At 37.4% G+C, this 27,316-nt stretch overlaps 1 protein-coding gene across 1 annotated transcript in view; it reads right to left on the reverse strand.

The window, feature by feature from the left end:
• The window catches only part of TOX (thymocyte selection associated high mobility group box), a 219,632-nt gene that overhangs the window by 27,010 nt on the left and 165,306 nt on the right, over positions 1 to 27,316 (reverse strand). Inside the window, exons 4-5 of the mRNA XM_008492187.2 lie at positions 16,435 to 16,713; positions 10,059 to 10,289 (exon numbers count right to left, since the gene is read on the reverse strand). Of these exons, the coding sequence (XP_008490409.1) occupies positions 10,059 to 10,289; positions 16,435 to 16,713 (510 nt within the window). The remainder of the gene's footprint in view (positions 1 to 10,058; positions 10,290 to 16,434; positions 16,714 to 27,316) is intronic.

The raw sequence follows: 27,316 nt of genomic DNA on the forward strand, positions 1-27,316 counted from the left end.
ATGCTAGACTGGACTTGTACTGGGGTCTTATGAAGGCAGGGAAGTGGGAAGCATCCTCAGCATTTATAGCAGCACTTCAAACAGGTATGGGCAAGTCAGCTGCCCCTCTCAATGTGGTGTTTTGTTTTTTGGTAATTTTTAGCCCTCAAGCTTAAATATTTTTGTGTTGTAATAAGCATAAGAGACATGCATCCTTGCAGCACTTCTGGGAAGGGAAAAGGCTTGCGTCGTCGTTCAAGTGTGCTCTAGAAAATGGCTGAAGCTCTTTTTACTTCCATGCTTAAGACAGTGCCAAATTATGAAAGACATGATTTCCAATAATACATTTAACATATTTTCTGCAACAAGAATCAGGCTTCTGTTCTGTTGCTTATTTATACTCTATAGTGGCAATATTTAATTTTATTTTTAACATCTCAGAAATCTCTTATAAGGTTATTTTCCTCTCCTACATGAAGCAAGCAAAAATCATTAAATAAATGACTTGACAGGAGCATATATTTATGGAATTAAGTAATATCTAGCTTGCTGTAATTAAATTAACATGATAATTGAATGTCAACTGATCGTCATTCAGGCAGTAAAGACCCATTCTGATTCAGCAGCATATTTGTTTCCTTACACAATATTTTATTTTCTGTGTTGTCCCAGTAGTAGAAATTGAATGTTGGCAGAAAAAACATAATTTTTGTATATGCAGGGTGGGTCAGCTTAATTTATTCTCATTCTCTTCAGCTTGTTATAGAAACCTCAAAACACCAAGACTACATTAATCTACAAATGAAAGCTGACGACATTATTTTCCCTCTGTGCTTCACAAATGCAAACTTACACAGCATAATACACAGGTTCTTAGTTTACTATACAATCACATTTCCAAAGTGCACCCAGTAAGTTAGCTTCAAGTTCCTTCACACTGTTTAGCAAAGCCTGCAGCAATGTAGAAGAAGACACTTTCCAAAAGGAGTAAGTATGAAGCTCTACCTTGCAAATACAAGTATATAAGAGAACATATGAATTAGACCTCTGGGAGAAATGAACATCCTGGGCTCCTTCATTGTTAAGCTAACAACCTGGTACCAGCCCCCATGCCAATGAAATAACTCACTTTAGCTCAGGTTCCTTGGGCTGACCATACATGTGGGCTACCAGTGTTGTAGCAGCCTATATCTAGCTTACTCTTTTTATTAATAGTGATACTCTCAGTGATGAACAGTGATAGGACAAGGGGTAATGGGTGTAAATTGGAGCACAGGAGGTTCAAGTTGAATATTCGAAAAAATTTTTTTACTGTAAGGGTGACAGAGCCCTGGAACAGGCTGCCCAGGGGGGTCGTGGAGTCTCCTTCACTGGAGACATTCAAAACCCGCTTGGACACGTTCCTGCACGATGTACTCTAGGTGGCCCTGCTCTGGCAGGGGGGGTTGGACTAGATGATCTTTCGAGGTCCCTTCTAACCCCTAGGATTCTATGATTCTATGATTCTATGATACACATCCTTAAACTGACTGCCCCAAAGTTTCATTTGGAGATAGAGGAGTTGTGGGCTATATGGTTAGCCACAAGCACTCACAAATATTAGATTTACTTCTGTTTTATGATGCCAACTTCTGGTCACATTTTGCTTTATACATTTTAACCGCTGCTTAGTTCTTGTCTTCCTGCATCATAAATTCCTTAAGGCAGGCTTTGTGACTCCTCTGCTCTTTCTGCTGCATGTTGGGTAATACAAAACTCATCATTGCTACATATAACTGAAATATACCTGTAATGCCTTGAGCCAAGTTTTTGTTCTGGTTAGTCATCTCTTCCCACTGAACTTCCTCTCAGCTTGTTCGTTGAGAATAATCCCCTCAACACAACACACTGTGCAGTAGGACTCCTACCCTTGTTCCCTTAGGGGAACAGATCTCCTGCCCCTGTGTCCTTATCACAAGAGCCAATACAGGCACCCAAATCTCTGTAAAATGTCCTTGGTGTTAAGTAACAGGTGCTAATGGAAGAAGGCAGAACTGATGAGAGTCCCCTTTGATACTACAGACTTGGAGACAGAGACTTACACTGACTGATGTTATTTGGATAAAAAGAGAATTTTCAGAATTTGTGCCTTCTGGTAATCTGAAAAAACTTTATGTCTCCTAGCTGACAAAGCAAATTACAAAGAACCATGCTACTTTCCTTGGATCTGCCTAAATAGTTGGTATGAGGCTGACAAAGAAGAGAAAGTTTTCAGTTTATCTTCTGGATATCTCCTTAGAGCTGACACTTGCAAACAAGTTAGATTTGTCTTTTTGAAATGATGCAGAAGTGCCCACACTTGTTTGGATGGAAGTGGTCCATATACCCCAAATATATATGGGGGTATATATGCATGTACAATGTCTATGCAAAAAAAAAGCATGTCAAAAAACAACATGACCAACTTGGTCTGCTTGGCCTCTGTACTGTTATTACCCATGGAAGTGTCATTTTCACAGGCTACAGTTACAGGAATGGCATCTGATAAAATACAGTAGGGCTGCAATCTAGAATTAAATTCCACATTCAGGTTGTTGTTCCTGGCATTACATACCTAGGCTCATAGAGAAAACATATGTTTTTTCCAACTGGGAGACCTATCTCTACTTTGAATCTTTTCATTTTGCAGCATAGGCACCTCAAGCTGCACACACTTGCCTAAAATATGGAGAGAGATATTCCCACAGCAGTCAGAAAAAAAAAATATTAAAAAAATCCTCAGAATTGCTTAATGGGTAGTGAAATATGTTAACATTTGATTTTTAATCGAGGTACACACAGTAACAGAAAGTGGCCCAAGGCTAGCTATATGGCTCAGCAGTCTCTTTGACTGTAGAGCATGAAAAAGACACTGATGACATATTAGAGGCTTAGGGGAAAGAATTCAGTCCTTCTGGCATGCAGGGGAAAGATCACAGGCCAAATTCAGCTCCAGTACAATCAGTGAGACTTGATGGAGATCACTGGAAATTGCAGCCATTTGCATCAGGCCTAAATTTCATCTTAAAGGCTTGATGCTTGCAGCTCACAGAAGTGAGACTCAACATTTTATCAGAAGCATGTTGGATGAAAGTTGGGTACAAAAGAAACAACACTAAACATATGATTTATGTGGTGATTATTTGTACTGGCTGGGATTCTTTTTTTAAAAAACTAAGAATGAATTGAGCATATTAATTGGGCCTAAATCCAGTTTTGTACACAGATCATTTAAAGCAATATTCCTATTGATCGTGAACGTACAGATAAAGGGTGGGGAAGAAGAATGAGTAGAAAATTAAGGCTATTACTTGGATCTTGATGATCTTTAAGGCCCCTTGCAACCCTAACCATTCTGTGATTCTCTGTTGTTGTGGCAATACTTGAAATCTAGGGTCCCTTTGGCCCAGCTCATTCCACGTACAACAAGAAGGCAAAGTGCAGCTATAGTCAACATTTGTAACTTGGCATCTCAGTGTAACACTTATCTAGAACCTGTGTCTGTAAGACTATAAGAAATTCACTCTGGTTAAGGGGTTGTCTGATGTTTTCTGCGACTTTACTCCTCCAGAGAGGTTGCAAGAAGATCAAGCTGTCAGGTGGGCTGGGTAGGAGGCCAACAGATGATAGCCTCTATTACCCTGTTGCACAAGTGGAAGCTAAGAAGTTCAAAGTCTGGGCCTGTGAAAACCAGGGCAATTAGATCTGAACCAGATATACCATTTATATCCAAAGATATTAATTTATATATATGTATATATACATACTTAGACAAGTTCCTGCTCATTGAGCCCAGCTGCCTGCAGAGGCAGGGAGAAGGAGCAGACACCAGGGTGAGGAACAGTGCTTTTAAACTCTCAACACATTCATCTACAGCTTCAAAGGGTAGAGATGTAATTTCAATAGAAAAATTTGTTGAGAAAAATAAGTGAATCTGCAAAAAAAGCCTAAGGTGCAACACTGGTCAAAATGACTTTATGGGTATGGGTCCAGGGAGCTAGGAGAGCAGGTCTAAGGTGTTGTCTCTTGTGCCTATTCCTCAGTCCATTTTGCTTGTAATTCACTTTGGCAGTGTGCACACACAGATGTGTCTTTCCTTCCTGTTCTTGTTTACAAAAATAAAAAAAGCTAAATTTAAGCCTTGAATAGCTGTTTTTCTACTGAACTGAAGGTACACTCATCCTCTTACAAGTATGTTAAAGGTATTGCTGGGAGATTGCTGCATTAGCAGAGATAATAAAAAAAAAAAAAAAAAAAAAGAAGTGTGTCCTTTTTAAAGGGGGAAAACCAGGTAGATTAAAAAAAAAAAACATCTGCATGAGTAAATCATCATTTATAAAAATGAACAAACTGTAAATTTGTTTTCAGAATGCTACTGATTCTGTAGACCCAGTGGAACTTCTGTAGCCTTTGGAACAATGTCAGCAGCCACACTGCTTACCCTGAACTCTCTGACATCCTGACACTGGGCATCCCACATGCACAGCCACACAACAGGAATGTGATAGCCCCTTCAGCCAGGGCACGAGCTCGTTTGTCATGTCATGCAACAAGACAGCAACATGACATCACATCACAGGAGAGAGGAGGAGTTCAGGTAGGTGTCTCCAGAGGTCAGGAGGGGCCTCTTGAATCACTGATCTTGGACCCATTTCAAGCTGACCCATGGTGTCTCACATCACTAGAGAAGTGTGGAGACATGAAATGCTCACCAGAATTGCCTGTAAACCCCTACAGATCTACCTGATTCTTTCTGGCACTGGATAATGTGCTGCTGTGTCTAAAACTTGCCTGTGATTGAAAGAGATACTTAGAAAACATGCTTTGTTATTTTTCATGCCCAAATCAGCCTAGGTTATTTTTAGTGACCAAATCAGAAACCCCTTGAAAAGCTTGAGTGATAAAATGAAAAATGGTAACAGCATCACAAACATTTGACACGAATGCAGGAGGACTTTGATTTACTTAAAAATAGGTAAGATACAGCCCTAGTTCCATCAGATGTTAAAGAATAAACTGCAGCTTTTATCTAGTGGGTCTTTGAGCACCAATGAGGAGTAAATGATTTGATTTTGTGAGCTCAGAGGATTTGTCAGCTGCCTCATAAGTGTAATTCTGGCTCTTCATATTCCTGCTGCTTCTAATTTAGCAGGACAGGCTCATAATTGAAGCAAATTAACTATTTACACTTGCCACTTCTACCAGGGGAAGAGGACACATCAGCGGGAAAGAATGAGTGGGAAATTAAATTCTTCCCACTTGTGTCAGATCTGCCCTTATATAAACACATTAACAGTAATTTCATGAGGCGTCAAACACAGAAATAAATACGGAGGGATAAAATAATGAGGTGTTGCTATTGAGCTGAACTGTTGCAGCTAATATCCCCATGTACGAATTATGCAGCCTGAAAGAAGGCATATGTTACTGCACTCAAACAGTCACTTTGCCAGCTTCTTCTGAACATTAAGGTTTGGGTCCCCTAGGTGAACATATCCTTTCTCCTGCTGCAAGGCCAGAGCAACATTTAAGTCAAATTTAAGTCAACACACATACACATACAAACACACACATATGAACCTACACATACTAAGCTGTTCATAGAAGGCCAAATTCATTCCTGCTAGAATTCCACTGAAGTCACTGAAGCTACACCAGAGATTTTGTTGAATGCTGAATAGATATTCTCTTCCATTTTTAGAAAAATAGCACATTTATTGAGGTCTTTGGCTGAAGTTTTAAAGTTGCACTAGTGTAAACAAGAACATTTTGTTTGTAATTTGCCACATCTATTACAGCTATAGTAGGACTCCAATCAGAAACTTAAGGTTCATTTAGCACTCACATCCAGTACTGATTTAAAACAATTCTCCTTTCTCACCGAAGGACCGAAAATGACCTAAGAAGACTCTTCACCCAGTTTGAACCAGCATTCTATCAGAAAAACAGAGACTTGACCATTTAGGGTACTGAACCCTCTTTCCTGGGGGCTGTTTTCCTCCTTTTTGCAGTAAAAATGTGTGCAAAGGGCAATGATGTACATAAATAATCTACAAAAAGGGGATAGACAGAAGGATATAACTGACTAAGGTGAAAAAAGTGTGATTGCAAGAGAAGAACTAGGAGAGCCACTGAAAATGCCATTGTGCTATGGCTAGAGCACTGAGGAGAATGTAGCTTCACATACTACTGCTACAGATGCTTTCTATTCACACGTTTATTAAACTGAACAGGTTTAGAAAATTCTATTCACGTTGAAAAATGAAGGAAAATGTCCAGTCACAGCTTCTGATCCTATGTAGATCCAGATTCAGAATTTGAGAAGAAGCCATGACAAAGCCCACCATGACCACTAAAGTCCCTTTAATTTTTAGAATTCACTGTGTAGTTATTTTCAGACAAACCAAACAACAGGTCCACACCAGCATGGTTTGCAAAAGCCCCTTGTATGCTCAGAAATTGATGGGAACAGTTAGAGGAAATGACCAAAAAACTCCAAATGTCTTTATATATTAAAAGAACAGTGGAAGTACATTGGTACCTGCTTTAATCTAATAAATTGCAATATTCTCACTGTTAAAGCATCAGAGTGTGCTCCGTTTTAATTATACCCACCCTCTCCTAACTTACTACAGTAAGGTACCCACCATCATCCAGTTCATAATAACATTTCTTTTTTTTTGTAATTATCAAATACCGTTTTCTCAAACAACATTTTATTAGTTTCTTCACAGTTTGAAAACTGTATGTGGTCCTTGAACAAACCCTTTTAAGCTACAGTCTAATACATCAGGTTATCAAAATTTTGTTGCAAAGACCTGGAGATACGTATACTGCCCTTAGGTAGTTACTGTACTGAGTTTCAATACCTTTATTCTGTGGTCAGTCTTCAGGAATACAGAAGAAGAATTCTATGCATTTCAGACAAAAGCTGGCTCAGGTCGTAGGAGTAAAAAAAGATTTCATTTTGGCATGAAAGCATGAGGTTATTCTTTTCTCTCAATAGTTTCATTATGTTCTACTTTCTGATTCATTTATATTTACTATTTAAATTGTAAAAGGAGTTCCAATTCAGGAAGCATAATTTGGAAACATAATTCTATTTAAATTCCAGCATAAGCATTAGCTTCCAAAATATAAAAGCCAGAAGCTTTATGATAATTGAATCCTTTTCAGCAAGTATAATTCATCAACAAAGTATTCCTCTAATGATGTTATTGTTTCTTTATTTAACTATTTTTGAAATTCTGAAGCTTCTTCAATGCCAAATTCCAAATGCTACATCAATCATTTGTATTTTTAGAGTCCAATTTTTCCTACCAGAAACATAGGTTTCATAACAGTTACTAATGCTCTGAATCTAAAAAATTAGGCCTTTACAATACAATCATTACAGTCTTGCAATCATTACTTTTTACTATTAGATCCTAATGGAATAAAGAATGAGTTTAAATTTATTACAGAAAATTGAATCTGCTTTTTTAAAAAAATAGGAGTGATCTCTTCTTTTTTTACAGTGCTAGATTAGAAAGGGCCTGAGCCTGGAGTTTTAATAATGTGCTTAATAGATAATAATGAATATTCAAAATGAGTCAAAGAGCAACAAAGATATGCTAACCCAAACTCTTGGAATAATTGGCTTAAAGATCTAGTTGCTGCCATTTTTTCATGAATGTGTCTTGTGGATTCCATAACACATCATTCTGCTGTATTCCAACTTAAATTACGGATAATGGAGGAAAGGAAAATAAATTTTGTTCTGTAGTCCAGTGCAGGACTTACTCAATTATTGCTTTTTCATCCACAAATGGGAATTCCAAGTTAAAGCAGGAAATTTAGGGTTTTATTCACTTTTTCTAAAGAGAATTATATGGAAAGACTTTCTGCTTACCAACATGGTAAGCTCAAAGAAAATGTGCATTTTACAGTCTTTTAGGTTTGTCTCAATTATTTGGTGTTGGACTATTATTGATGAAGTCAAGTTTTCTGTGCTGTAAGCAGAGCAAATATTATGGAAGGAAACACTGCACCACTGCACCAGACAGAAATTAAGGGTCATTGTGAAAAAAGGTGGCGAAAACCAAGCAGAAGACCTAGCTAAATAATTTTCTGCTCAGCATCATCACTAGAGAGATGTAAGATTAACTGGAGAAACAAGCTCTTGAGAAGTTCAGGTCTCTGCTTTTCACCACTTTGGGAAAATTTGGATCCACAATCCCACGGGCAAGCAAGATGGGTCCAAGACACAAATCTAACTACTTGGAGCATGACTGAGGTATGTGTTTGGATGTCCAGATTTCAACACGGGGAGCGTTCCTGGGCAAGGACTTTTCTTTGGAGTAGCAAAATATTTAAGCCAGACATCACAGTCTACAGTTTCTCAGCTTTGGCTAGGGGTCCTGACCAAAGTACAGCAGGGACAAAAGGATGATTCTTGCATTTTTGGGCAGTCTGCTGATCAGTGGCTACTCCTGGTGAGCCTCAGCACTGTCCCTCCTGCTGGCTGGCTGGTACATGGGAAAAGACTGGATAGCATTGAAACTTCTTGCTTATGAACTGAAACAAAAGTACAAACAAAAAGTCTGTATTTTTCCTGAGTCAAAAGTGAACACCCATCATCATAGTCCCAAAAAGTAATGTTTGACCACAACAGAACTGCTCTACTGGGAAGGTCTAAACCTGTCAGATCTAGGACATAACCTTGGCCTTTGTTGGATATATTAAGAGGGAGAAGAAAGAGACAGCACAACAAAGTAACCCTAATGTGACAGGTAAAGTGACTTCCCTGATCCTTCTATGCAGAAAGTTACCTTTCCTCAAGCTAAATCGTCCAAATGTTGACCTTATTCAAAGGTGGATACTATTAGACAGAACAATATTTTTTGTTTGGTTTTTTTTCAGTTAGTCAATGATTACCAAATTCTGTATTCTTCATTATCTTCAACAGAGATTTAGATGTACCTACATGATTTAGTTATTAGGAAAGCAAACCTTTTGTTTTTCTAAGCCCAAATGACTTTACCTATGAAAAAAATCGTAACAAACTTTTCCTTTTAATCCTTCTCCTTGTTAACTATAATTTTATAATAACAATATGCTCAGTATGAATGAATGGGATGCAGTTTTGTCCCAGTACTTTTCCTCTCTCCATTTTGACTTCAACATCCATGCAGGTCTCCTGCAGCCAATATAACCCTCACTCAGCACATCCTTGCCTTCCATATCTGCTTCTTCTTACAGCTGCCATTTCTTTATCTACCCAATCCCTTTTGTTCCCAGTTAGTAAAAGTTCAACCAATAACAACAAAAAAGCAGTGGTTTCCTACACTGAGGATGAGTGGTGTTTATCAACTGCTACCACATAAATGTAATGAGCTTCCAAATTTGCCCACATTTACATATTTACATCTGACTGATTTAGAAAGATTTCTGCAAAGGTTCAGATGATGCTCCTCTGACATTACTGCAGAACCAAGGACTGTCCATGGAAGATGGAAGTAACTATGGGATGTGATTTCCACAACCTACATGCATGTTGAAGGATACCCCAGAACAATGTTGATTTGACAGTGTCCACCAAGGTTTCTTTGGGTCAATACATGTCCAACTTCTTTGACAAAAACCAAGTGCGTCAGCAGGATATCAGCCCATCTTCCCTTCTAGCACTCTGAGGCAAGGAATCTGCAATGAGGAGCTTGGATATATGTCATATTCCGTGGCACAGATACAATTTTTGGCATCAAGGTCCTCTTATAGCACATTGCCATAGACAGGGCAATGCCAACATAAAAACTTAGGACCACCAATTTTGGTATAAAAAATACTAAATATAATCTTAAAGCTTGTGCCACCCTCAAAAACTAGAAGAAAATCCTCTTCTACTGGTTTCATACAGAAGAACTGAAACAATACACTCCTTATCTCAGTCTGTTTAAATTATATTTCTGAAATGGCATATATTCAAGTTACATCCTGGAAAACAAAAAGCTGCCTACAGTGCTTAGATGACCCTGATAACACTTTTCTGAAACAAAGACTCTGAACTACAGCACATTTTGTACCTGTTTTTGTTCTTCTCCTAAGCCGTCCCACATTGAAGCTACAATTTTAGAGACTTCACCAAAAGTAGCATTGGGGTTTTGGCCCTTGATGGCTGCTTGAGTATCTCGAAAGAATAATGCATAGGCAGACACAGGTTTCTGTGGCTCATTTGGGTCCTTCTTCTTCTTCTTTTTGGGAGTTTTGGGTTTCTTTCCCATATCTGAAGCAGGTCTCTTCTCTCCACCATTGACCTGTAACATAAAATTAAAAATGTAGCATTAATAAATCAAATTTAATTCAGTTCATGCATTGTTACAGCTTCTGTGATATTAATATTTTGGAGTTTGCATGCAAAAATGGAATTCTAGTTGGCATCTTTGATAATCCAAATATCGATACTGTCTGCCTTAATCACATGTACGAAATAATTATGTCTTTCAGATTATGTTATTTTTCTCCTCAAAGTGCTTTATATTTTGCTTTCATATAATTGGTATAATGTCATGCATAGTTCATCTGGTAATCTTTTCACCTTTTTTATGTTTTAGTACTAATTTATATCACATGCATATAACAAGTAAATGCAAATGAAATTAGTTTCATTAGAGCCTGACCACCAGTTCAACTCCATGGACTAGCTGTGGACAGCAAGAACACTGTCATTTCCCAGACTACTGTTCAATCAATTTCTACTGCAACTGATGGCAGACCTTGCAGGGAATTTGAAGAGAATGTGAAGAAAGTAGTCAAGTTATAGGCATTCCCCAATACACCTTCTAACTAAAACCTGAAGAAACAAAGCTTTACAAGTACAGGCAGTTTAGACCACTTTGAAGGCTCTGTTCTGATCCATTTGGATTTAGCTGTATAATTTTTGACTCTGCTCACGTAAAATCAAATAGTTTGAGGAAAGGAGTGAAAGAGGAATGATGTCTGAAGAAAACTGCATGTGCATTATTTGTGTTCCACCTGAAAAAACCTGCACATAAGCATTTCTGAAGATTTGTTAAATGCAGCTACACTTTGCCTCTGGACAGTTCAGAAACCCTGATCACCCTACCCTAAGTGACTGGTAAGTGCATAAAGGGACACTACTGTGATTCTTCAACAGATTGGAGCTCCATGGCAAAGCAGCTTCTCTTGATATAATCATTAAATTTACTATTCCTGCAGCAATGATCTATGATCTTACCAGAGGGTTCAAAGGCATTTTCTCTTGTTGGCATAGCCAGAGTCCTGCACCATATAAGTGTTTTAAAGCATAAAAAGCTATTCTTTAGGCTAAGGGTACACTAGGCATAACTTTAAACACAACCTTGCATTATTATTTCTTAATAATGTGTATCAAGTGACACAGGAGAACCCAGGAGTTCAGTGGAATTATATGTGGGAAATGCTTGGTGGCTACAGTGAACAACCTGGACTTCTGTGGCTTTCTAAGCACAGCAACAAAGTAATGACCACAGCTTGAAAATTAAATTGCTTCTTTCCTCAGCATCAAGGCATCTTTATTACAAGGTTAGTGGACAGGGAACCTGTTGACAGGATTTGAAAAGTACAGAAGACCAAAAGCAGTGTGTTATGCATTATTAAGTTTTCCAACGTTTAGTTTCTTGCTACTGTTTCATAATACAAGCTACACAAAACTACCAGCTAAATGGTAATCTTCTAGGGCTCCCTAGTTAATGTGACAATATCAACCTGAACTCCTCTGACAGTTCTGTGCAAACTCTGTGAGCAAAGAGACTCGACAAGAATTTGAGCTATAGTTAAAATTTTACCCCTATGCTTTGCTAAAGTTTTCCTGTTTTCACAGTATTTCTTGACCAATGAGATGTAAAAGTTCTCTGCATATTAGGATACCATAGTACTTAAACTAGGTGATGTACTGCAGAAACTTCTGTAAGATATCTTCTGGTAAGCTGTTCTGAGAACAGCTCTAAAATCTTACTCTTTAGCCTGAATGATCAAGAGACTTCAAAAACCCACTGTTAAAAAGAGAGTCCTCACAGGGTAAATTCTGTTGTCCTTATTTGAAAAAAAAAAAAAAAAAAAAAAAGAATAACAGAATTCCAGTACTACTACCTTGCAAATGGCTGAGATGATGGCCTACCTTATGCTCCCATCAGTCTATCAGCTTCATAGACTCCACTCCTAACCACCAAAGCAGAGACAGATGGGAAATAAAATAAAAAAACCATATATATTCTGCTAGGCATAGACTTGCGCCTCAAAATCCCTGGAGGTGTAGTTAGCTCATGGTAATCCACCTCCTGTCATGGCTTATTGCTTAATTATGGTGATGTATTTAACTTATTTATCACCAGAAAGCAATAATCTTTCACTTTAAGAAAGTGTACATTAACCATGTTGCACACATAATAGATCACAAGAATATCTAGTGTAGGATTTAAAACTATCAAGCAAGGCACATTGTTGATATCTAAATGTCCCTTGAGAAGCTGGAAAATGTCTATAAGCATATTTAAAATAAACTGCAATAGTACCAAAGCCTTTAATGGAGCTAGGAGAGCTGTTTTATGCACACTATGTTGCAGTAATCGCTGTAGTTTAAAATAGATTTTAATCAAGCACCATCTGCATAATAGGCTGAACAGACAACATAGAATACCACTTATATCTCCTATAATATAAAGTAAATATTGTAAAACCTCTACCACATAAAGAGAATATACTGCAGCAGTTCTTTAATAATTGTGTTTCTGTTAGTTAATTCTTGCTATTTGCAGTCGTCTCACTATCTTCCCTTTAAAATGCATTATTTGAAATTCTCTCATCAGTGATATTCAAATGAGCAAGGAAGAAAACTCTGCTATCCATCTATGAAGATATACATATTTGTGAACCAGTAATGATTCCAGAAGCTCATGATTATGCTTGGCAATATCCGAGTACATGTTTAACGATCCAGCAGTATGAATTATGGCAGGAATTACAGAAATATAATATTCAAGTGTTGAGGTGGTCGGAATAAAGCATGTGGTAAGTGGCCACTTTGCTTAGGATGTTTTTTATGGTTACTTACAACTATTGACTTTTAAGTTCTCCATTTTTATTTCTTCTAATCATAGTCCCTCTACACCAGATTTAGAAGAATTAAGGAGACTTAGGGATGCATACCACTTGCAGAAATTATATCCTTGGTCTGAGGCTACTTGTCATATTTCCATGGTCTTGGCAGATTTTTGACTGTATATGCACAGCCTTATAATTATTGTACTGTTGTCATTGATCTTACAGTCAAGCAACCTCAGCTGTCCTACTTTTAGAGCAACAGTGTGCAGGGTAATTGTGCCCTCTATAACACAGCTTCTTTCCCTTCCTCATGCAAGGAAATATATGACATTTTAAGGCCAAAAGGCTGATATAAATGAGCCTTTATGAGAATGAGTATTGCCAAAAAGTATTTAGCAGATGCTGCCATTAGTTCTGTGTATGTTGGATAAAAATTTGAATAGTTACCATAGAATGAACATCCAAGAGGCTCAGTACACTAACAATCAATTTGTAAAGTTTCCTTATTACAGGCATTTGGAATATATACATTAAGATTAAATAAATGGTCATTTCCTCCATGAATAACAGTCAGTGCTTCATTAGGGAAACAATTATATTTGTAGTCCAAATGTATAAAACATACATTTTTTTTCATACCTCCTGTCATCCTCTTTCTATAAATTCATGCAAACATGAACAGGGACACTGTTCAGAGATTTCTGTCTTTTTTCTTTAGACAGACATAAGTATAGTTCTTAGGGATTTCTCTACCAAACCTGCTATCAAAGAATCAATGACTTCTCTCTCATATGTAAAGCTGGGCTTTCAGCTGGCATAACCTAAGGGAGGTCATCTAAGACAGAGGTGATTTTCTATTTGAAAAAGTACCTTGTCTTTTGGAGCAACGTTGGTACACAGGAAAACATTTTCTCCTGTTGGTTAAATAGGCAGATGTGCAAATGTGGCAAGCTCCAGCAGCTACTACATAAGAGCAGCGTGTGCACTTCTACTCAAGGACTGACTAATGAACCCTCATCCATTGTTATACCACACATCTAAACAATAGTTTATAACACAAAGAGAAAACTTTACATTTAGCAAAGTTATATTCAGGTAAAATGTAGAGGCTCTTAGGAGAGACAGAATGACTGTTCTATCTCTTCTTGTCCCCAGCCAGTGCCTTCTCTCACTGGGAGAAGGATTTTGGGACTGAGAAGAACCCTCACAGGCCCCTCCGAAGCAGCTTTGAGAAAATGCAGTATTGTTGTGCTGGGGAGAAAGATCTCCACAGAAAGCTGGCTTGTTCTAAGTATTGCTACCCATTCATTAGCAGCTTCCAGGAAGAGCAGTAAGACAGAAAGATACAAAGTGGAGGCGTTTAGATCGTGATCTACAACACATTAATTTCTTATGCTTAGTATTCAAACCCTCATGACTCTTATGGAGGGAACTAAAGAAGAACCATTGCATCAGATTGGGCACGTGAGCCCCTGATGGTCTCCCATAGTAGCCAACTTCAGCACTTTTCACAAAGACTTAAAAAATTCCACAGAAGACAGGCATGACATAATCTGTACCCTCCCCCCCCATCAAGCTTGCAGCTTAAACTGTACTAGATGGAGATGAATTTAGGCCCTTAGTCATTATTAACTAAATTTAATATCCTTTAAAGCTTTTGCTCCTAGTGGAGAAAGCACAATTATTGAATTTTAGGGTAATATAACTTCAGTATACTGAATTTAATTTTGTCTTGTATATTGTCCCTTTTCTCACATTTTTCTGCTTAGAATGAGAATGAGATAATTTTTAAGAGAGTTTTCCAAATTACCATGGCTTGTTAAAAAGCTGAACACTGTGTAAACCGGCTTCCACAACAGAAGAACTAATTCTTCTCAGTCTGCAGTTCTTAGCATTTCTTTATTGAGAACATGAGCTCCAGATGAGTCCTGTCTGCGTGAAACCGCAACTCTACACTTTTGCTAACATGAAGAGTTGCAGTGGAGAAGTAGATGAAAAGTAGGGGTTAAATAACTGAAATACTTTATAGAAACAGAAAGGATATTTTAATTATCCAAGTGGATGCTTTCTTCCAAAGTTTAGAGAACCTTGCACACTCCCAATATATGTAAAAATATTAGCAAAGCAATAGGAGTAGCAAATAAATTATTCTGAAAAAGTAAAGGCTGCCTGGAACTATTTTTACATAGCTGTATTCTAAAGTCTCCCTTAGCAAGGAAGGGCTCTTTTAAAATGTATGAATTATTCAGTAATTTTTAAAACCCCAAGTTTGTGAAATCAGGAGAAAGTCCTGAAATAAAACTTTTGAATCAGAATTTATTCCAAATGTACTAAAACATATGTCTCCAATTACATGATTATTTTATAGCTTGAGGCATGAAAACCAATATAATTTGAAGACAAATCAGACTTATATTTCTTGACTGGATTATACCTCCTCAGTGACTCATAATATGTTTTCTCCACATTCCTAGCAAGCCTACAATGTTTCCCCACAAGGCATGGCCATGGTACACTACATGGTACACACCACACTACGGGACTGCTCTAACAGGACTCCTATTTTGTAGAGACCATAAAAGAGAGGTAAAGAGGTTCTTAATTTCAATATGGTCTCTTCCAGGGTTATGGGATGACTTTGTGCTAAGTCCCAGTCTCTTTGTGCCTCAGCTTTTGTATCTGTAATATTGAAATAATAGACTTGTGCATTCTGGGGGGGATTTTCAGAATTTTGGGAGGTTTGGGATGTTTTTGCATTCAAAACCTGTGATGTAAATCAGCATTTACAGCTTAAAGAAATTTATTATGTAAATGAATATTCTTACTTCATGCCTGTATTGGTACTAAAATGATGGAGTGCTGGCATGTCCCAAAGTATAAATACATAATAGGTCTTCAAGATTTTCAAAGTAAGATTTTAAGAGTTAGTAGGGGATCTTTCTGTTCTGGTTGCTATGATGTTCTGTTTACTCATCCTGTGACCAAGTAGCAAAGACTAGCATATCGTGCAGATTGTTCATACTTTTTATAGCAGTAACTTGATCTTTAACTGGGAACAAACATCCTATCTATGCAAGTGAGAAAACTCAACCTTTAATATAATGTCCTAAAGGAATGCTTATCTTATGAGTGTTTTACAGGATTCCAGTTTGCTCTCACAAAGAGGAATGATGTAATTTACTCAAGCTGCCTGAAGAATTGACTGGAAACTATAAGTTATGTATTCATAACCCTTTATTCACTTCAGTCAAACACCAAAAATGTATAAAGTATCACCTTGATGACTGTGGCCATACGATTCATTTAGCAGGTCCTGAAAATATCCACCATTGACACAGTAAACCTAGCATCTAAGCCTACCTTAGAGCTATCTTCTCCTTCATCTTCATGGACTGAACTGGATGGTGAAGGGGTTGCAGATTTGCTTCCAGGTGGAGAGGGTGAGTTGTGAGGAACACTGTTTCCACCCATATTCAAACCAAGCTGTGCACTGAGCTGGGACTGGTTAATAGTAGTCAGCTGCCCGTGCTGCATCATTCCTGGCTGCCTAATATCTGCAGGTTGAACCCTTGGCCTCATGGTTGCCATCTGAGGGTGGGAACTATACTGGGCTCCTTCTGTATTCCGTAAATCTTGCATCTACAAGAGGAAAAAAACTGTATTAAGCATATCACTAATAAAGTGTTCTGTTCCTTTAGAGCTTGGTTGGCCTTATAGGCTATATAAGGCTTAAAAAATGGCAAGTACTTAAATAAACATGTAAATACTGAAAATAAACAGAGTAAGGATATGATTGACATTTGCATAACACTGGCTGTTATAAACTACTGAGGCTCAAGCCTCAGCCCATGGGAATAGCAAAAAGCAATGAAAGCTTGTTTCTTTATAGGGGAAGCAAAGGGCACTGCTTGCTGGAACTGCACGTAGAGTATTTCAGAAATGCTAACAGGGACAGGTTTGCACTCTCAAGTTCAGAACCATATCAGAACATGAACAGTCTCAAAATCTGAAACAATTTCCACATCCTACTTTTCTTAGGATTTTTGCGTGTATGAGCTGTGACTTTGGGAGCTGCAGTTTTCAGTTTGTGTATCTAGTATTAGATCCAGATTTGTTTTGCCAGGTGCTGCCCAATGAGATACTGGAATTTTCAGGATTCCGAGGGCTGACAAGAAGGATGCATTGATAGACTGATTAAATGATTTCTGAGTTGATTTGCTGCTAAGACATATATGAACAGAAAGCTCAGAAGATGCGGGACTGACGAATGAATCCATTGTGCTATGTGGGTCACTGCTTCTTAGCATTAACAAGACATACTATTTTAATGCAAGCAACAAATTCAGTCTCTGCAAGGATAGGAATTAAAAGCACTGGAGGATGAAACTCTTTTCTTGTCCAGAGGTCAAATGCACCACCATACACACACACTACAGCAGACTGTCTGCAACATCTTTTCAGTATACTGATATGGAGACGTGACAAATAGCAAAGACTACCAGGGAGAAGCTCAGATTTAAGCTGAGGTGTTCTGTGGGTGATTTAAAATTGAAGTGTCAATTCAGAGCTGAAATGAAATAGATAGAGTTGTCTCTACGTGCATCAGACAAACATGCTGTATGTGTCGAGTGGAAGCTGACAGGAACTACCATTGTGTAAGTTCCATTACGATAAGGACATGTGTTAATGGTTCAATATATTAACATAACCACATTTATTCTCCTGACAGTCTCTGGTAGACACGTCATCTGAATTGTCTAAAGATCATTCAGATGTACTTTTAAAACTTTTTATAGCTAGTGAGTCCTATGACCTCTCTCTCGTAAACACATTCTTATGTATCAAAGCAATCTATAAGATTCCTTTCAACCAGTAATGCATAGAGAAAGAAAAGATAAACCTGTAACTTCACTTTTTCTCTTATTATTGACTGTAAAAATTTATTAATTTTAGTGAGATACTTTATGAGCTTGGGGATTGATTTTTTTGTAAAGCTAGCTGGTTGGCAGTAAATAAAACTAATAACACCATTAGTTATAGCATACTTACCACCGTACATGTACGTGTCTCTGAAAACTATTTGAAATAGCTTCTGACAACATGGCATCACAATTATACCCCTGTCTATATTGTTTTAGAAATTAATAGCTTTTGGTAAGAAAGGGTTATGGATACAACTATGTTCAAGTTCATTTTATGACTACTAAGGCAGTGAGGGAGAGGAGCAGAGACAATGCAGTGTATGAAATCACCTGATGGCTAAAATTTCAATCTTGGCAGACATTTACGTTTTTAAAGATTGCTGCTGACTTCTTGTTCTCTTCTCTCCCGTATCAGTTTCTCTCCTCACCAAGCACATTACCCCTGAAAGCTAGAATTATCTCTTCCTCTAGCAGGCAACCTGTACCAGAACAATTGAGCCTGTGAAGCTGTAATGCTGCTCAGTTTTTTTGCTCTGCATCCATTTGTTGGGCTGGGCAGTAGCTGAGGAACAGGGAGCAGGAGTGTGGGAGGGCTGCCCCAGGCCCTCTCAGCCAGTGTGGAGTCAGGGAGAAGGGCATGGAAGCTCCCTTGGTCCCTCACATGCTAGGGAGAGGGAGACAAACCCCCCCAAAAGTCCTGCCTTCAGCCTCAGCACAAGTGTGTGCCCCCCCTAGTGTGCCCACCACCCTGTGGGGACCAAACCCACCCTGCCTCTCTTGGAAATACCTTGGATTTTCCTGGGCAGCACCCCCTGGTGCCAGACTGGGGCTGGGAATACACCCCCCCATGAAAGGCTGGAAAAGCAAGGCTGCTTTTTTAATAAAGACATGCTTCCTAATGACTTTATGGAAAGGAAACAAGCACCACTTGAAACTCCTAACAACTCCGATTTTAAATGAACTTGCAAAGTATTGACCTCTGAAAGCAGGGTAAAGGTTATAATTTTAATTACTTTTCCCTGAGTAAAATATAATACAATTGCTATTATTTGAATGATCTCTCCTTTACTAAAAAAATCCTTCATATGAACTTTAAATGTTATCACGTAGATACTGCAGAATATTCTGTGCTTGTTATTTTTAAACAACATATAACTTTAAACAGCCCATGATTCACTTTGAGCTCCAGTGCTAAATACACAGTGTTTGAGATAACATGACACCAACTGGACAGTATTGGATGTATCACCATACAAAACACAAGTATATATAGAATCATAGAATCATTTAGGTTGGAAAATACCTATAAGGTCATCAGGTCCAACCATTAAACCTCACAATGCTAGGTCTGCTACTAAACCTTGTCCTTAAACTCCACATCTCATGTCTTTTAAAAAACCTCCAGGGACAGTGACTCAACCAAGTCCCTGGGCAGCCTGTTCCAGTGCCTGACAACCCTTACAGTGAAGAAGTTTCTTCTAATATGAAACTTGAGGTGATTTCCTCTCATCCTATCACTTGTTACTATATATATATATATATATATATTTGGAAAAAAAAGCCTTCACTAGGTAAATTCTGAGGATGGAAAATGAGGTAGAGCAGCAGGAAAAAAAAAGGTATTTTTCTTTTCACATGAATTTACTTTGTTTTCTAAATTTTTAATCAGATTACTACCAGGCTACCTTTACAAAAGCAGGTGTAAGCAGCACATAAACTTGTTTTACAGTACATGTTTCCTTTTAAAGCCTAACCCAGAAACCCTCACCTAAGTGACCTGATTGAAGAGAACTTGCTAGAACTTGCAGTAGCCCTCAGCAAGGAGGATCCACATAAGCAGATGAGGTTTCTGGATCACCTCTGCCATGCACTGCAGAGCCTGCCCCTTCCTAGTGAAAAAATGGGATTGTCTAAGAAGATGCAGAAAGGCTGCTCATTCCTTGAGTAAGAATGGGCAGCTCACCATGTAACTTTGAGAAGCTATGAGATTACATCATGAAAAACATGATGATGAACCTTCACATTCCTAAGGGATCAACAAACCAAGAACATCTTCCCTGTTGGGTTCACAAACAAACCCACCCATGAAAACCACACATTTGGGTCACTGTTGCAGTGTGACAGTAAGTCCCTATCTCAAAAGCCATGATGGCCTTGTCTCTGACAGTGAGACAGAACAGTGGCTCAAATCAGACACACACTCTGTCAACATTACATTCAAAAAATGACCAGTTTCTTTTAAACTACTTAAAAAGCAGAAGCTTCCTATTCCTTGTTCCTCCAGATGGAATTTTACAAAACCCACCAATGTGCTGGAGCCATATTCAGTATGCAGAAGCAATATTGCCAACACATTCCTGATGAATGCAAAGCTGAATACAAATCCTGCTGGGTGGCAGAATGCCAAATGGAAGAACAAAGTTAGACTTTGAGTGTTACAGAGGATAAGGATGGTCTGTAACTGATGCCTTCAATGGTCTCTCCGATGAGGTAATAATGATAATATCTGGCACTTTAATATCATTCTCCATCTGTCAGTTTCAGGATGTTTCACAACTTGTGTTATATTCAGCTTTAGAACATGCCTGGTTTTATTTTGTTTTCACTAACGGGAAAGCTATGAAACATTTCATGGCTAATTTTTTTTTTTCTGTTTGCATTTTGCTTATAAACAGAAACTGAGCATCCACCCATATAAGTGTTTGCAAGTTAACAGACATAGTAGAAGCTGCTAATTTTGAGGTGTGTAGTGATAACCCTTATCAGCACGCGTTTGTTCCAAAACCAGAAGAGGGCTGTGTGGCTGAAAACAAGCTCCTAATGCCCTGCTCAAGTATCCCAAGGTACTATGAGTAAAGCTAAAGCACTTTAAACATCAGACTCTTGTTTCTCCCATCAGTTTAAAGCAAAAACAAAGCAAAGTACACAATGCAGAATACAGTGCTATCATCCCTGCACAGAAATATCTTATTGACGGACGATGTGAACACAGTATCCTAATCACAGAAAATAGTGCTAGAAGGGACCTCAAAAGGTTATTTAGTCCAACACTTTATCTCACAGCAGGATTAGCTATACCTAAATCATTTCTGACAGATGTTTGTCTAACCTCTTCATAACCTCCCTAGGCAATTCTTGTGCTTAACTATCCTTACAGTGAAAAGGGCTTTTTTCTGTAATGTCTCACCTAAATCTCCTTTGTTGTAATTTAAACCTACTACTTTTTGCTCTATTCCCAGTGGACATGAGGAATGTTTTTCTCCTTCTTTACAGAAAAGTTGTACACACTAGGAGGCTATTATGAATTTCCCTTCAGTTTATTCTTCTTTAGACTAAACAACTAAACCTGAAGATTGAAAGACTTTTTTCATATACTGTGTTTTCTAAACCTCTGATCATTCTTCCTGCTGTCCTCTGGACTATGCCCACTAACCTTCATCTTTCATGAAATACTGTGCCCCAGAGTGCACAAAATACAGATATTCTTATCTGACACAGCATTCAGACAAAATCATCCATCTCTTATAGAATATAGCATATAGGATTAAAAAATCCCTGGCTATCTGCTTTTTGGTACAAGCTGGTTAACCTATGCAAGATGCAGAAAGGGTCAAATTGCAGGACTCTTAACTAATGGCTCAGAACGTGGCTTTTGAGAGCAAATTCAAAGAGTTCAGGGTAAGTAAGAAAGCAACATTTTTTCATACTCTAAATAGGAAGCTACGATCTGATCAATTCACTTTAAAAATAATCAGGGGATCTTCTAAAGGTTATCTATGAAGACAGCCTCAGTGTGCTTCCTTCTGCACTGGCATCACTCAGCTGAGTCACCATGTAGGCAATACAGACATCTTTTGGTAGGCAGAAGGCATTTCTTTCATTCTCATATTCCCAGGACAACTTGTGTCTCTACCCGTGCCACATTAAATCTGAATGCTTTTCTCTTCCCAAATAAAACTACATTAAAAGGCACCACTAGCTCCAGTTGTGCCAACTTGCTGAAAAGCCATGAAATTAGCTTAGAAACTTTACTGATTTTACTTTAGATGTTTTAATTGTCTTCTACCATAAGACGACGCACATCTGTGAGATGTTTTCCACTGACACAGAGAAGTTTGATAAAAATAGAGAAAAATATATGAATTCCTGAATAATCACTTAACTCCCCAATTCAAGATTTCAAGATAGAAGATAATATCAAAGGTGACAGACAGGTTTGTGAGAGCTAGCACTCAGAGGAGGCATTACGTTTGTGAAACCATAGGTACCATTTAGGATCAAAACAAACAATTGCAAGACCAAAAATCCTCATAATTTTCTTAAATAGGCCAAGATACAAGCAATATTCATCATACAATTAGAGCTAAATTTAGACTTAAATGAGTGGCTGAAAACATAGGAATGCCCATTTTAGACACCTTTCACTCAGTTCATACTGGTAACCATACAGAAGAACCTCATAGTTATACCATGCGTGTTGGTGGTAAGAATGAATTGCAACTGAAGCAAGAACAAACCATACAATTTCATGTTGTTTCCCATCATAGGGACGCTATTCAGTGAGATTACTTCAAAGCTGATATAATTTGAACATATTTGTATAAAAGAGAAAAACAAAAAAAAGGTATCCAAATATTTGGAAGGTCAAAATCTGACAAGAAGTTAGGATTTATTAATTAGGATGGACAAACTCAGAACTGGAATGTAGGTCATGAATGAAGGCTGACCAAACCCAAAGATCACATACTATCAGATCTTTGTTTCCTCTCATTTAAGTAAAAATAATGTCTGCAACCAAGTCTTCTTTTCATGCATATGTAAGAGAATAAGTGCTAAACAAAGATTTGTTATAAGATCTAAGGTTAATGTAAAATGACCACAGGGAACCATTCAAAGCACATTAAAAGGATAACTCAAAGCACCACCTAAGAGAGGAAGGAATGTGTTCTCATCCCTTCATTTTTATAATTCTCTCTGTGTCAGAAGAGAATATATAAATATATATATATAAATAATATATGCATAATGAAAGACTATGCTTTCAAGTAAGTGGGAATTTGGGGAATATTTAAGTGTTGTACACAAGTGTATTTTATATACTATTCCCAGTGCATTTTTGGGATAAAATGAAAGGATCATTAAAATTTTCTGTTGATTAGGAAAACAGTCTTAAAATTAAACAGCAGAAACCTCACATGTAAAAAGCCTCCTAAACTATCAAAAAACCCAACCCTCTTAAATTTACTACTCATATATTTTCAAAATCATTCTGTTAAAAACTAAACCACTTCAGGTTGTCTTACATAATACTGGTTCTGAAAGTGATCTTAAGCTCTTTTAAAACAATTACATACTTAAACTTTGACTACAAAAGTTTATAGGATAATCATATAATGACAAGAATGCAGTGATATACAGTTTCTGTATTTCTTGTACACAGTTAATTTGGTGGCTATTAACATTCTTTTCTACTTTATGTTTTAATATCCTTCGAGTCACACAGGACCAAGGTCTCAAAACTAATAATAAAAAAACTACTAACTGCTATTCACTCTAATGTAATAACCCTGTATTTAAAACAACTTCCAATAAATTTCATTATAAGAAGTTATTAAAAGGGTTAAAAACATATTAAATGTCAAAGAATTTGCCTGACTCAAACTTCTAATAAAGAAACAGAATAGGCTTTCTTTCTGAATTATTTAAATCTTTACTGACTGTGCACTGAACCATGAAATTAGAAAAGTGTTATTAGAAGTGTTCTCTGGTTTTTATAAAAGTTGTAGCACAGAATATATCAAACCACAGTCTTTAACTAGACTAGTTAAAGAAATAGGTTTTTAATCCTGAATACATGGTTTTCACTGATATAAAGGGTCATAATTAAAAGTCTGGCCTGGAAGCTGAAGATAATAAAATTATTATTACAAGAGCATACATGTTCATTTGGTATACTCTGAATGCATGCTTCCATTTTAATTTGGACAAATATCTTCAATTTTGTTTGATCTTTCAAAGTCCACTAATTTGGACCCTCTCAGCAAACAATTAGGCTTTTAATAGTGACTCATTTTAAAGAATTAATGGTGAATAATTTGTGTTATCTTTTTCTGGTATTTCTTCAAGTATCTAATGCTTAACAGCAGGTATAGGTTGACAACAGACAAATGGAATCTGGGAGGTACAAGTCATATATTTTAGCCTATATCATGTCTCCTGATAATAGTATTATTCCTCCACTGCTTTTTTGCAAATAACAACAGAAACAGTTTGTATTTCACAGATATTCACAGAAGGAAACAATCATGCATTTCACATTTATGTTAGTGATGCCACAGAACTCCTGAGTCAGCAGTATCTTCACAGGCTCACTCAAACACACCTGAATCAATAGCCTTTCATCAAAAAAAATGAAGTCAGAAAGATGCTCTCAAGAGACAATATTGTCTCCCCTTCTTTTAGTCAACAAAAATAGATGCATCCCAGGCACGTAAAATGATTAAGTCTGGGAATACAAACTAGATGCTTGGAAATACTGTGAACAGTCTGAAGCTCTGCTTGCTGTAGGACAGGATGGAAAAAGGGATGCAGGAAGCTACCCGTCTTTGTAGTGCTTTGCTCCTGTGACTGCCCACCATCAACACCGTAGCCAGTGTGAGACTGCTGTAACCTTTGTTGGTTCTGCTCTATTCTGTTCTATTCTATGCTATTCTCTTATGTTCTTTTCTTTTCTATGATGGTCACCACAACAGTATCAAACTATTTTCCTGCTGTGTTGGGCAATGTGACTATTATCTGTCACATGTTGGTCATTCTATCTGCTGTAACAGACAAAGGTACCAGGTGAACACATCATCCATCTCTCCCTACCACAAAGTAAAGGAAATGTTATTAGATACATTTATATTAATAAAAGGCAGAGGCTTTCTTGAATCACTGTCATCCTCCATTAGATGATTTGTAAAGTTTCTAACAGATTTACCGAAAGAGGATCTAACCACATGAGAGTGGAGAGTGCTAAGCACAGTGTAGGGCCAGGGAAGTAGATAACGCATGTTAGATGTGTATCTCAATATGACAGTTGTGTATCTCTCAGTGATGTCAGTGCAGCTGACACTAAATGTTGACATATTTATTTTAAATATTTTATATATGCTGTTAATATTTAGAAGATTGGGGGATTTGGCATTTAAATAAATTTCCAATGAGCTATTTCTATTCATCACATTATGTATTTCAAAAGAAAGTGCAGCTTGCATAGCATTTATTAAGTGTTTAATTTGAAATAAATTGGAAATATTAGAATTAGACAGGGATATTTAAATAAATGTATTTATGGATGTTTACACTTAGTAAAGACTAAAATGTGACTTGACTGCAGTATTTATTATATTAGTACTGACTCCCTGTGAATAATTTAGGTATGCCAATGTCTGTATGCCTAGGGAAACACAGATGCAATCATTTACTAACTTGATGGGTGTGAAAATCATCGAGGAAGATATTGAGACCTTGAGTGACCAAGTAGCCCTTCAAATTCTAGTCCCATCAAGCTCTTATATTGTTTTAATGTGCTTAGATTCAGTAAGGGGTGACTGCCCAAGCAGAAGCTACTGGACCTATGCTCATTGATGACAGATGCAACAGGGAGAAATACTGGAAGATGAAACAGAAAATAAATAAGAGCTATAACCACACATGATTCTTGGCTATTCCACACTGTATACCATGTTAGTTTATATTTTCCCTCAATTCTCATATCCTTTTGACAAAACTCATTCCTAGAGTTCTAATCATTGCATTCTTTCCATATGCAACAACAAATTCTGGGTCTTGACGGGCTCTTGCCTTTCTTATCCTGTCACACCACCTGATGAACAGTTAGATCTTTCCATCTGGCAATTCTGCACAAAACAATATGAAATCCTCAATATGCTATATTAAGCAAGACTCATTGGAAAAGCACATCTGGCTAACTTGTGTCCTTCTGTGTCCTCTTTTTGTCAATAACTGTTCCAGTCAACTATCCCAAAGAAGGTTCTGCTTGAGTTCAGTATCCTATTTGAAAAGCTAGGTTCCTCAGGTCCCGTGCCAGGAGGTCTGCCTAAGTGCAGGAGATGTCCATGTGAGTAAAAAGAAAATTCCTTCTGGTTAGGAAATCCCACTAAACAGCTGGGACACCTGAAAAGTTGGTGCAATATTTGAGTATTTCATGGCACTCAGCTCTATAGAAAAACTCTATAGGATACAAACTGCATTCTGTCTCCTTCCAAAGAAATGCCAATTCTCTCACAAAGCTGAACTAACTGTGTTGCTCATCAGGTGGAATGAGAGATTTTTGAAATATTGTCAATGATAGTAAATCTAAGCAAGCTGCTTGACTAAAAAAAAAAAAAAAAAATCTGCATGGGAGAAGAGGCTGTCTTTCCAGTGTTGTGCACCTGCTTAGGCCCTGGATATAAAGGACAGAAGGATCTCAAATGAAAATCTCTTCCATTCGGAAGGCAGATAATGGACTAAAACCTTATTCTGCTACATGCTCTAATCATCTCATTATCCTCATCATTAGGCATATGAGATACCCTGCTGTTCCCCAGAAACATTTAACGTATCTTTTTTTCCATTCCAATGGGATACAAAGTTGGATCTTTGAAACCAGGGGAACACAGGCAGACCTAGTCTGCAATTCTCTATATTCTTTGTCTTACCTACTGTTCTGTGGAATATCCTTGAAATTATTTTCTGAAGCCATACTGTCCTATGTGGGGTTATGATTTAAGAATGGCATTGTGACAATAATAAAATCCTCTACTATATTAACCATAAGCTAAGTATGAACATGAGAAAGTTGAGAAATGGTTGGATCAGGGAAACTCAGATGGCTCAGAGTCCTGAAGGCTCATTGATAAATACCACCCTTGTTTAAGCAACATATTTTGCTGAACATTTCATTGCTGGATGGAATCAATGGGGCTGTGCTAACTCTTTCATTCCCATACACAACAGTTCTATTAAAATAAAATCTTTAACTCTGTGCAACCCTGCAACTAAACGGCATAGAATCACGACTTCACATTAAACATCTATTGCCAATGATGTATGTTTGCTGAAAACAGAAGTTATCTAGGTTTTGAGTGTACATTTTGTTAATTTCTGGACTAACTTAATTTTCATTGTTAAAGAAGATAATTTTCCTGTCTGACACCAGAAACTCTGAAAAATACCCTATATCCCACATGATTCCACTATTTATTAAGTGCAAAATCATAACAAAATCCATAATTTAGACTAATAACAATGAGTTGTATTGTTTAAATTAC

This window comes from Calypte anna, chromosome 2 (assembly GCF_003957555.1).
Source record: "Calypte anna isolate BGI_N300 chromosome 2, bCalAnn1_v1.p, whole genome shotgun sequence".
In the NCBI taxonomy this organism is placed as follows: Eukaryota; Metazoa; Chordata; class Aves; order Apodiformes; family Trochilidae; genus Calypte; species Calypte anna.